Source organism: Myodes glareolus, chromosome X, assembly GCF_982192425.1.
Source record: "Myodes glareolus chromosome X, mMyoGla1.1, whole genome shotgun sequence".
NCBI classification, from domain to species: domain Eukaryota; kingdom Metazoa; phylum Chordata; class Mammalia; order Rodentia; family Cricetidae; genus Myodes; species Myodes glareolus.
The window spans coordinates 125,786,614-125,799,757 of record NC_142053.1 but is presented as its reverse complement, the minus strand read 5'-3'; the positions used below and the strand labels follow the sequence as shown (position 1 = coordinate 125,799,757).

General features: G+C 44.2%; 1 protein-coding gene across 6 annotated transcripts in view; it reads left to right on the top strand.

The window, feature by feature from the left end:
* Positions 1–10,481: 10,481 nt before the first annotated feature.
* Positions 10,482–13,144, top strand: part of Kdm5c (lysine demethylase 5C) — a 39,421-nt gene continuing 36,758 nt past the window's right edge. For 4 of the 6 annotated variants that reach the window (XM_048441649.3, XM_048441647.3, XM_048441648.3 and 1 more), the window contains exon 1: positions 10,483–10,973. In XM_048441649.3, coding sequence (XP_048297606.1) covers positions 10,824–10,973 — 150 coding nt within the window. In that variant the 5' untranslated portion in view covers positions 10,483–10,823. Of the gene's footprint in view, positions 10,974–13,144 lie in introns of all 6 variants that reach the window. The other 2 variants (XM_048441654.3, XM_048441653.3) reach the window with 1 other exon arrangement.

Genomic DNA, 13,144 nt, shown 5'->3' with positions numbered 1-13,144 from the left:
GAGTCCGCATACCATGTATTGGTTTCTTCCTCGATTGGTTAAGCTAGACTATCCTTGGTCTTGCCCCATTTTTTCTCATTTCAGCTAGAGATTGACTCTATCTTGGCAAAGTTTAGCCTTTAGCACTCAGATACTGACCCATTCACCTGACCCCTCAGAACCTGGGTTTTGACCTCTAGAATGGAGATAAAAGTCTTGCAGTACAACTGTTAGCTGATGCACGTGAAATGCCTACCTCCTGACACACAGTCAGCCAGCTGATCTCAGCCACCTACAGAAATAAGTGCAAAAGTTAGCAGTTCTTCACAGGATGTCCTAGCCAAGATCTCAGAAGTCCACCCCCCCCTCGTGTGCTGCACAAACACATACACACAATTAATTGATGAATGGAATTTTTAAAATTAAAAAAAGTTACAGAATTCCAAAGCAGTAGTAGTACAGAATAAACATTCTCATTCCACAAGGAAGGAATGAAGATAGAGAAAGGAGGGACCAAAGCAGGCTGAAAACCCAGTAGGATGAACATTACATTCTGTAGCTTCATGTCTGGTGTCTCGGTCATGTGGCATCATAATGTAACATTGAAAGGACCTGGAAAGCCCTGCCCCCGTGACCCTTCTGTTGGAACCCACATGACCCCTTTCTTGGGCTGGCCTTGTTGGCTGGCTGAAGCTTTCCTTAGCAAATGTTTCCATCTTTAACTTCCTGGGATCACCATAGACTTTTCAACGTTACTCTCACAGCTTCACCTGTTGCCCTCTCAAGGGTTGCCTGTTAGGGGTCCTGGCATCTTTTGAAATTTGGATAGAAACCAAGTGATGGCACAGGCGTGTAAACGTAGTGCTTTTGTGGGAGGTGGTGGTGGGAAGATTAGGAGTTCAAGGGCAACCTGAGTTGCCTCGCAAGTTTGAGATATACTTCAGACCCTGTCTCAGAAAGCCCTAAACGGACCAAACACAAATTAATCAGCATCATGAGGGTGGCGGCCAACTTCTGCTGTCAACTATGGGGTGAGGGGCTGGCACCATGGCAGTCCCTGTCTTGTAGTGCCAGGATGACAGAATAGGAAAACATTTCCCTAGGAAGTGTGAGCATTGGTTCCCCAGGGTGTGGGTGTGTGCGCACACATGTGTGTGTGCAGACCAGAGGTTGATGTTCTGTATCTTCCCCAATCGCTCTCCATCTTATTTTGGGGATAGGGTCTCTCACTAAACCTACCCATCAGTCCTCAGGGATCCTCCTCTCTCTACTTCAGTGCTGCGATTACTTGGCTTTTTTACATGGATGCTGTGGATCAAACTCAGGTCTTCTTGCTTCTGTGGCAAGCACTGTGCCAAATGGCCCATCACGTCAGTACTTTCCCCCAGGACTCTTTTTAATTAAAACATTAATTAAAAACCTTTTACTTATTCGTGTCCTTATTTGTGTTTGTGTGCATTATGTATGTTTGAGGCAGTGGCACATATGGTGGAGGTCAGAGAACAACTTGTGTGATTTCCCTTTTCCTTCTGGGGATCAAATTCTCTCTCGTCAGGTAGCAAGCGCCCTTACCCACTGTGCTATCTTATCACCCAGCTTTATTTATTTATTTATTTATTTATTTGGTGCTTGGTTTTTCGAGATAAGGTTTCTCTGTGTAGCCCTGGCTGTCCTGGAACTCACTTTGTAGACCAGGCTGGTTTTGAGGAGATCTTCTTGCCTCGCCTCCCAAGTGCTGGGATTAAAGGCATACGGCCCAACTCACCCGGCTTTGTTAAAGCAAAAATTTACATTCCTGTGACTGGGATTAATGGGATCCTGCCAATTTCTGATATAACCTTAAGACATTTTCCTATGCAAACTGCTTCTTTTTAATGGCTCAAATATCTTTCTCCCTTCTCTGTTCTTCCTTTCCTTCAAACCACTACCTTTTCCCTATCTCTCTTCTTTCTCTCCCCTTCCCTTCCATTCCTTCTGCTCTCCTTACTTCTCTCAATTTCTAAGACTGGGTCAGTATGTAGCCTAGGCTGGCCTCTAATTTATGATCTTCTTGTCTCAAGCTCTTAAGTGCTGGGAATGGTTATATACCACCATACCTGGCTCTATTAACATCAATATTTTGGTGTCCAAAATGCTCCAGAGTTAGCTGGGCATGATGGCACAGGCCTGTAATCTCAGCTACTCTGGAGGCCGAGGAGGGAGGACCACAAGTCCTAGTTTGGGCAACAGGACTAAAGAGTAAGTTCAAGACTCAACCTGGACAACCATGATTCTGTGTTTTTAAAAAAATTGTTATATTTTATTGTGTAGAGGTGTTTTGCCTACATGTATGTCTGTCCACATGTGTGTCTGGTGCCTGTGGCCAGAAAAAGACTTTGAATCCCCTGAATCTGGAGTTACAACTATAAACTGCTATATGGGAATTGAACCTGGGTCTCTGAAAGAGCAGTCAGGGCTCTTAACCACTGAGCCATTCCTCCAGCCTCAGTGCCCTTTTGAAATCTTTTAGACAGGGTCGAGAACTTTCTGTGTAGACCAGAATGGCCTTGAACTCACAGAAAAGGTGTGACACCTTTTGCTTAAAAAGCAAGACATAAAGCTGGGTGGTGGTGGCACATTTCTTTAATTCCAGCACTCGAGAGGCAGAGGCAGGCACATACCTTGAGTTTGGGTCTACAGAGTTTTAGGACAGCCAGGGCTACCCAGAGAAACCCTGTTTTGAAGAAACAAACTGGCAAAAGATATTAAAGATAAACTGAAAATAAAACTTAGTGGTAAGAGCACTTTCCTAGCATACACTGGTTTTAGGGTCAATCCCAAATACTATAAAAACAAACAAACAAACAAAATTTATGAACACAAAATGGCCCCGATTTGGCTTGTAGATAGCCTCTAAGGTGACTTTTGTGTCCTTTGACATGTGTCCAACTTTCTTTGACACCGCCTTTTTTACTGGCACCACAAGATATTCTTAGTCTTATAATTTCCCTACCCCAACCTCTAAATCAGATTTTTGTTTTTGTTTTTTAAAAAACAAAACAAAACAAAAAAAGCAAAGATTGTTTTATTGTAAAGAGTTTGGAAATCAGCACCTAGAAAGGGCATGGTATCTCACAAATTTAATAAGAAGTTCGTAGAATGAAGCAGCAGGAATGCCGTGAATTCTAAGACTACCTAGACCACAGAATAAGACCATCTCATTTGATCCACCCATCCGCAGAAAAGAGATAGATTAAGATTTAGGCATCAGGGTTATAGTTATATATGCTAATAATGTCATCATATTTAGAAAAAAATTCAGCATCTGTTGATGATTTTCCAGCTCCATTATTATTCCATTCATATTTTTTTGTTTAGAATTCTAAATGTTCTCAAATGAGTATGGTGGAACATACTTCCAGACCTTGGGAGGTGAAGGCAAGAGTTCAAGGCCAGCCTGGGTTACAAGAAATCCAGTCTCAAGATACCAAAAGAACAACCAGGTGGTGGTGGCTCACGCCTTTAATCCCAGCACTCAGGAAGCAGAGGCAGGTGGATCTCTGAGTTTGATTTGAAAGACCCCCAGTGAGGGGAGACTCTCACTCAAGTCTCAGGATAACCCCCCAACCCCAGTAACTCACGAGAGACCATCCTTGCTACAATCACACAAGACAAGAACCAGTGCACTGGGGCCGAGACTCATAACCCACGCAGGGGAGGAGTTCGACCCCGAGTAACTGGGAGAAGGGGTTTTTAAAGGAAGAAACCACAGCCCAGTAATCCAAAAGGGGTAGGGAGGGCATCACAGAAAATTCCGAAAATACCAGTGATGATCACAAGGGGCAACTCCCTGTTTCTCAAGATTATTCTCAAGATTATAATCAGCTAGTTTCTGAAACAGAGTATTCCAAAAATACCAATGATAATCACAAAGGGGCAACTCCCTGTTTCTCAAGATTACAATCTAACTTTATCTTCAGCTAGTTCCTGAAGCAGAGTCACTGAACCTGCTAATCCTAGATTTCTGATTCTTATCTCCCTGCTTAGATTTTTGGCTCTATTTTTTCCTGCTAGGGGGATCTGGATTTATCCAGGTCTTTCAGATTGAGGCCAGCCTGGTCTACAAAGTGAGTTTCAGGACAGCTACACAGAGAAACCCTGTCTTGGAAAGGAAGGAAGGAAGGAAAAAGAGACTAAAATATCAGTAAACAAACTTTCCTTTTTCTCTAATTTCTCTATTTATATCAGTGTGGGGTTATGGATTTTTCATTTTAATCAATTTAAAGTCACCACTGTCCTAATGTATTTTGAATTGTTATTGTTTTGATTATATTGTTAAGTATCTGTCTATATTTCTTTGAGCATCACCTTTTTCTCTGGCATCATAAGATACTTTTAGATATTATTATAATTTCCTAATTTCTTTGATTATACACATACTATACACCTATATTTGTCTCTGAGTATGTCTCGCTCTGACACTCTCTCGATCACATATATAAAAATCTATTTATTTATTATATACAGCATTCTCTGCCTGAATGCATGTCTGCAGGCCAGAAGAAGGTACCAGACCTCATTACAGATGGTTGTGAGCCACCATGTGGTTTCTGGGATTTGAACTCAAGACCACTGGAAGAGCAGGCAGTGCTCTTAACCTCTGAGCCATCTCTCTAGCCGACAATCACGTTTATTTTAAGGCCCTTATCAGATTGTATCAGAGTACAATCTGGATATGGTGGTGTACACCTACAGATAGTCCCACTCAGAAGACAGATAGTTGAGTTGCTTGAGGACACAAGTTTATGATCAGCGTGATCAACATAATAGTGCTACTTCATCTAAAAGAAAAAGAGCCAGGCGGTGGTAGTGCACGCCTTTAATCCCAGCACCCAGGAGACAGAGGCAGGCGGATCCCTGTCTTGAAAGACAAACAAAAAAAGAAGAAGCACCTGGAGAGGGGCGCCTCAGTTGAGCACACTGACTGCTCTTGCAGAGAACTCAGATTCAATTCCCACATCCACATGACAACACACAACTGTATGTAACTCCAGTTCCAGGGAATTCAGTGCCCTCCAAAGACACAAACCTATATTCAGGCAAAACATCTGAATACATAAAATAAAATAATGATAATAATAAATTTTTAAAAATATTCCATGGTAGAGAGATAGTAAATGGTTCACAAATGATGGAGAAAAGGGGGATAGAGGTGAGAAGGAAATGGAGTCCAGGGGTATTTGGGAGTTGGGCATGGTGGCTGTTAGTCTTCTGCTGTCACTTTAAGAACTAAACACGCCCACCCCAGCCACTTCGGACCTCCCTCGCCGCCATCTTCTCTCTCTCTCTCTCTCTCTCTCTCTCTCTCTCTCTCCCTCTCCTCTCTCCTCTCTCCTCTCTCCTCTCTCCTCTCTCCTCTCTCCTCTCTCTCTCTCTCTCTCTCTCTCATGTGTGTGTGTGCGTGTGTGTGTGTGTATGTGTGTCTTGTTTTCTCTATGTTTGTCTATGTTTTCCTTTCTTTAAGTAATAAATGTCTAGCTTTATGTATAGCCTTATGTCCATTTACTCTGCCGTCCACCACATCCAGCCGCCTGACTCTGCCGCTTGCCTGGGGACCCTGACTCCCCCGGCCGCATGGCGCTGCCACCCTGGAGATCTTGCGGGGACCCACAGCCACTAGCAGCTGCTCCGCAAGCTGCCCGGAACATCCCTTCATCATATTCTTTTAAAAAAGAACAACAGTGGCTCCTGTCTGTAAGCACAGTACTTGGGAGTTAGAGGCAGGAGGATCAGGAGTTTATCAAGGTCATCCTTGGCTATATAGCAAGTGAGACCTCATGTTAAACAAATAAACAAGCAAACAGCTCCAAACAAAGATCAAATAAATAATGACGAAAAGATACTGCATACCTATTTTGGAATTTTACAGACCAAAATTAAAAGGAGGCCTAGGGGTTGGTAGTAGAGTTTGGGGCCGAGCACCTGTTTAGTGCGTATGAGATCCTATGTTCAGGGCCCTGGGTTTCATCCCTACCCCTAAAACACAGTGGCATTCTCATGCAGTTTATCTATAGAATATATGGGGGTGTTATTGAGAGTCCAGCCAAGACCTCGAATTATTGTTCTGCATACATTCTATTCCAGCCCTCTCTCCCAGGTGGCCGGGTCCCTGTTGCTTCCAAATTCTGTAGCCTGCAGTGCCCAGTCTTTGATTGGTCCCCAGTAAGACTTGAATCTTGGAAAGGAACTTATTTCCTAAACACTTTTCTGTGCGAGGAACAACATCTGAGACTTTCATAGGTAGAATTTTGGGGACAAAGACAGTTTGAATCCTGGCTCTGTTACTTTCTAGTTATGTGACTTGCGCTTGAGTTTCATTCTCCTCATCTACAAGACAGAGATAATACTACTTCATAGCACCTGGCCCTTAAAGAAAGGCAGACATCATTATCGCTAATCTTCTAAAGTAATGAAATCGTTATTTAAGTTCTTTTTATGAACAAGAAAATCAAGAGTCAGGAACGTGAGGTACTTGGCAGATCTCCGTGAGTAAATACCTTCTGCTCCAGGAAGGCATCCACTGCTCACAAACTTCCTGGTGTGTAGTATGATTTTCACAAATAGGAATTCATGGATGCAGTCTCACTAATTTAAAAGAGTGTGCCGTTTCCTTTTGCCCAGTGATATGTCTGGGCTAAGGGCATTGGAGAAGACTGTGGGAAGACTGGGTGGTGCTGAGACCAAAAGCCTGATGTTCTTTACCACTTATTGAGCTCCTTCAGGTAGAAAAGCCAAACCTTAATTTGACTCATGTTTCCCCGGCCTAGTTCCTCTTTATAGTGTCATTCATTATACACTGTATCTTGCTTTATAGCTCAGGTTGGCCTCAAACTCAAAATCCTCCTTATTTAGCCTCCTAAGTACTAGGATTGCTGGCAGAGTCACTTTTTTTATTTTTTTAATAATGTTTATTTATTTATTATGTATACAATATTCTGTCTACATGCATGCCTAAAGAGGGCACCAGATCTCATTACAGATGGTTGTGAACCACCATGTGGTTGCTGGGAATTGAACTCAGGACCTTTGGAAGAGCAGGCAATGCTCCTAACCGCTGAGCCATCTCTCTAGCCCCCAGAGTCACTTTTTTAAAAAGTGTTTTTTAACCACTTGAATCTTTAAAAACTTTTTAGTACACTTGTTTATCTTTCTGAGTGTATGTATACCACACATTGAGTTGCATGTGTGGAGGTCAGAGGACAACTTGTGGGAGTTGGTTCTTTCTATCTTGTGGGATATTGAACTTGTGGGGTATTGAACTCAGGTTGTCAGGCTTGGTGGCAATTGCTTTTATTGAGTCATCTCTCTAGACCAGAATCTTTTTTTAAAAATCACATTTATTTATTATTTGTGTGCATTTTGTGTCTGGGCATGTTTGTGCCACACTGTGCATGTAGAGGTTAGAGCGTAGGAGTTAGTTCTGTCCTTCTACCACATGGGTCTTGGGGATCAAAATTGAGTTATTAGGCTTGGTAGGAAGTGCCATGATACCATCTCACCAGCCTTGAACCTTTAAATTTTTTTGAACTGTTTATTTATTATTTTTATTTTACATGTGTGACTGTTTTGCCTGCATGCATGTATGTGCACTGTGTGCATGTCTGGTGCCCTCAGAAGCCAGAAGAGGGCACCAGATCTTCCTGGAATTGGAGTTGAGGGTGTTTGTGAACTGCCATGTGGTGCTGAAAATAGAACCCAGATCTCTGCAAGAACAGCAAGTGTTCTCAATTGCTGAGCCATCTCGCCAGCCCCCGCCCATCCTTGAATCTTAATATTACCTTAAATACTTATCCTTACTTGACTTATGAGCAAATTTATCTAAGCAGGGCAAATGATTGGAAAAACATTTGACCAGGAATCTGCAACTTCTGCATCACTGACAAGTTATTAAATCTTCCTAGAACTTGATTCCTCTTCCACAGAATGGAAACTTATGTCTTTCCCAAGGCTGTTGCCGGGTGTGTTGGCTCATGCCTGTAATCACAACTCTTAGGTGGCAGAGGATCTTTTTGAGTTTGAGGTCAGCCATATTTGTATAGTGAGTTTCAGGCCAACTAGGGCTACATAGTCAGACCCTGTCTCAAAAACAAAACAAACCCCCAAACAACAAATGAAAAAATATGAAATGTTAGCTGGGCAGAAGGGATATTCTTTTTGTTTTGAGACAGGCTCTTGAAGCTCAGGCTGGCCTGGAACTTGGTATATAGTCCAGGTTGGCCTGAGAAGTCAGTTCTTCTTCCTCAATTTAGGATTGCTGTCAGGAGCCATCACACTTCGACAACAATTAGATCTTAATTGAGCTTTACTTTGTAATGACTTGCTGATTCTAAGAAACAAAAGATAGAACTGGGTGGTGGCGGTGCACGCCTTTAATCCCAGTACTTGGGAGGCAGAGGCAAGCGTATCTCTGTGAGTTGGAGGTCAGCCTGGTCTACAAAGCAGAGTTCCAGGACAGCCAGGGCTGCTACACAGAGAAACCCTGTCTCAAAAAAAAAAACAAAAAAAACAACAACAAAAAACAAACAAACAAACAAAAACAACTAGCACCAGGTACTGTAGGACAATTCTGCAAGGCAGGCATTTTCATCCTCATTTCAGTTTCAGGTAGGACTAGAAATAGCAGAGCTAGAGAGATGAGAAGGCAGGTCTGTGGGACTTCAGGGTGCGCCTCCCACTCAGTACCCTACTCCTTCTGCTAGGATGACCAAAGCTTAGTCCTGAAGTAGAATCTACTTAGTTTGTCTCTGTATATGATTAGGAGCAGTTCACTAGAGGAGGAACAACGCTCCTCCTCCTCTTCAGACACTTTCAAGCTATGGTAGATGCTTTATAGTATACAAGAAATGTTTGCAAAGAGTGTACATTATTTTCAGTCAATATGAGTTACCAGTTATAAAACGCATTCATTTTTCTTTTGTTTACTCAACATGTATTGCTTACTATACAAGGTACAAAGGGTCTCTGCGTTTAATTAATTCAGTCCGATGTGAGAATATAAATTTAATTAGCATGTGCACAGGTACTCAAGCAGTGGACACACATCTGTGCATATAGGTACAGACCTGATGAATAATTTAGATGATCCCCAAATACAGATATATGTCACCCCCTCCCAAGAACTTTTGTGTTTGTGGTGTTATGATTTGAATCCAGGGCCCTGCATATGCTAGACAAATGTCTACCGCTGAGCTGAAGTTCCAAAATACTGGTTCAATACATAGTTGTCACTAATGAACCTATGGAGAAACAGCTTAGGGAACCTACACACGGTAGATGTACATGTAGCAGGTACCACAATAATTATAACCTCTAAGTATGTAAATGTTTGAAAAGCAGTACACTACAGGTTCACAAATTGGCAAGCAGGTGTTTTGCACAGAAGTCACTGGTGGGTGATGGATAAAATGCATTGTTGCTTAAAATATAAAAGCGGGTTGGGGAGATGGTTCAGTGGTTAAGAGCCCTTGCTACTCTTGCAGAGGAACTATTCCAGCACCTATGTGGTGGGTCTCAATCATCCATAACTCCAGTTCCAGGGAATTGGACGTCCTCGTCTGACCTCCACTGGTACCAGGCACACATGTGGTGCATATACATGGAATAAACAAAAATGTAAACATCCAGGCCTTTTTTTGTTTTTGTTTTGTAGCAGTAGTTGCCACGAAAGTATATACGCGCATACACACTTACTGTTTATACATTTATAATGCATACAGAACAGCTGAAAACATTAATTAAAATGCTGATGGCTAATGATGCTGGGGTAAGCATAATAACGCATTTTTACTCTAAGTAGGACCGAAGCTTCTAAAAATCCACATTCTCTAGGAAGTGAGAAGTTTCCTGTTTTTCTTTAAAAACAAAACAACAACAATAAAAAAATCCCAGAGGTGTAAGTCGGCTAAGTCTCCCACAAGCAGCAGGCACACAGAAAGCGAAGGGGAGGGAATGGGGGGGGGGAGGCGGGAGGGGGCGGAGATTCCTAGAAAACGCCGCCTTGCGTGGCGTGGTTCTCACAGAAAGACCTGGGAGAAGAAGCAAAGGACATTGGGGAGGAGCTGAAAGCCTGCTTGAGAACTAGGGTGTGTGCGTGCGCGTGCGCGAGTGGTTGCGAGCGCGCATGGGCGCGTACCAGTACGGGGGCCACTATCTATGAATACTAGCTCCTCTTCCGGTTTGTCTAGAGACTGCGCATGCGCACCACTGGCCTTTAAACGTGCATCGCCGGTCCATCCGGTAAAAGGATCCGGCGAACAAATTACGAGTTTGTTCCTCCGCCACTGAGAGGAATTATTTTCTCTCAGTCTGGTAAATACTTTTAACTAACCACCTCCAAATAAGGAGCATATACCACTCGATTTAACTCAGTCACCACAGAATGAAAGCTTCCTAGGGTTTATTCTGGCTCAAAGTAGACAAAAGTCGGAGAGACACCTCGCGGAGGGATCCGATTTGTTGTGGTGAGGTGCAGAGGTGGGGGGAGGAGACGCTGACAAACCAAGATGGCGGTGGCGGCGATGAAACCTGCGGCGACTGGGACTTAAGTGTAGTACCAAAGGCTGCAGTAGTTGGTAGGCAGCGGCAGGGTGTGGAAGAAACGGAACAGGATTAAGGGCCGGTAATAGAAACCTCAGCCTGAGACTTTTAGAGTACGGCACCCGCCCCCCTAGTCCCTGACGGGCGGTGGCCGTCCTGCTTAGGGCCTAGACTCCGAGAAGTGCCTCGGTTTCAGACAGCGGCGGCGCCATGAGTCCTTAAGGGCAGTCTGAGCCCTCCCGATCTCTGGCCCAGCCCTCGGGCCCACCATGGAGCTGGGGTCCGACGATTTCCTACCGCCGCCGGAGTGCCCGGTGTTCGAGCCTAGCTGGGCCGAGTTCCGAGACCCTCTTGGCTACATCGCGAAAATCAGACCCATCGCCGAGAAGTCCGGCATTTGCAAGATCCGCCCACCTGCGGTAAGGCCGGGAGCTGATGGTCGCCGGTGGCGAGCTTGTGGGTGGATCCGGGTAGCCAGTGGTGAAGTCCCAAGCGGAGGGCAGCAGGTGTGGGAAGATGAATTGACTGGGATCTTGTGAGTGCCTTGCTCATCGTAGAAAGGGTGCTGGAGTCAGGGGTTCTCTCGTTTTATGGCATGCCAGAGACCTGGGGTCTGAGCCCACTCCCACCCACCCTGCTCTTGAGATGCTTGTGGGCTGGGGAGAGTTCGCAGGGAGGCACGGAAAATACATCTGGTAATTTGTGTCCTCTACATCAAGGCTATACTAAGTAATGACTACTGTGTCATTTTCTTTAGGGCAGGCTGTGTGGTGTAGTGTAAAGATCACACGGTTAAATTCAGGGAGACAGACCTGAATTTAAAACTACTTAGAAGGTTAGCATCTGTATGACCTTGGGCATGTAAGGTAATCTCTGAGCCTGTGAATTGTGTACTGGGAATAATGAGATTAAACTAGGTAACATAGTACACTCTGGTAAGTGGTAATTACCGTGACTCTGGAGGTGTTTGATGTGGTCATTGGTTTGCTCATGTGTGTGTTGACTCATGTTTACTCACACCCTGTCAGGCCAATTCATCTATGATAATATCCTGGCCTGATGGGTCAGTGAGGAAATCATTCTCACACTGGGTGCTCTTTCTGCCTTCTCAGAGATGGGTTTAGGAATTTGTTCCGTTTTCTAGTTGAAGGTAATGTCAGACCTTTCCTGTGCACGGTCTCCACAGATTTTCTATGAAGAAATTTTGACCATTTAGCTTGGTATGTCCCTTACCAGAAGATTTCTACTCTACCTCTGGCCCAGAATGTAGGTGATCCTATAAGATAAGGCTTTTTTGGGTCCCCAGAAACAGAACAGAGTTATGGAAATCTCTCTTGGTTCCCAAACGTCAGCAAAAAGGACCATATCTTTGGTACTAGTCCTGACTTGACCAGAAGTTTCCCAAAGGCTAGGACAGGCTGCTGCCTCTCCACACTGGAGGAGAGATGACGATCAGTGTTTAGTGGCCACACGGGATTTGGTGGGTTGGATCGAATTCGCTTGCTTCACTGTATTTCTGAGGTGTTGATCCAGGATGTGGAGCCTCATTCCCACCCGAGGAGACCACCACAGGTCTCCTTATCCGACCTAATGTTTTTGGTGCCCTTCCATTGACTGACTTTAGATGGGTCCTCTAGGGTCTAGGAAGAGTTAGGTAAACTAATTTTTTCCTTGTTGGAGCTACAGTGTCTGAGGATGCTTTTCTCTGGTGAGTTAGTCACAACTGGTAGTTACAGGCCTGGAAGGTCAACAGAAAGGAAGGATTGGACGCCTGGATCGCCTTGAGGAAAATTCCTTGAAGTAGTCAGGAAAGGCACCTCTGACCTGGGGATAATTGAGGTCTGAATTTCCCTTTTTTTCCCTCGGGCTTTTGGGCAGGTTGGCCTTAGATAGGTGCGATTACCCCGCTTTGGGGGACCAGGATGGGAAAGAATGATAAGTCCATGATGTGTGTGTGTGTGTGTGTGTGTGTGTGTGTGTGTGTGTGGCCAGAAAGGACTGTCCTTTGTGGGTTTCTTTTTTCTGCTCCAATAGTTTGCTTCTTTCCAGTCCACCAAGAGATCCGACTCTGTTTTTGTTGTTGACGGTTTTGTGTGCCCCCTCCCGCCCCCCTCTCCCTCACTTAAAACACCTTTAGACCCTAAAGCACCTGGCTTTCTTCTGTTTGGAACTTGAATTACTCACACAAGTGATGCTTGGGTTCAGGATGCAAATCTGTGTGTGAGTAGGTATTGGAGTTTGTCTTACTTAGTGGGGGTGGTTTTGGGTTTGAATTTCAGAGCATTTGACTGCTACACTTGGTATAGATGGATGGGCCATATGGGAGCATCACAGCTTCTTGAATTAGATAGCCATCCTGTTTGTCACCACACTCTAAATACCTTCATCCTGTGCATTTTGTACTAGTATGGGACTGAAGAAGAGGTTTGCTGGACCTTCCCCATCTCTCTGTTGTAGCTCCTGCTTTAGGATTTCAGTTGTGCAATCTCCTGTCAGGTGCTTGATGTTGCACCAATTCTTTAGAATTTGGCTGAGCAGGAAAATTTGCCTGGAGTTTTGTGTTTGAGTACCTTTCTGTCTGGGTTATCTG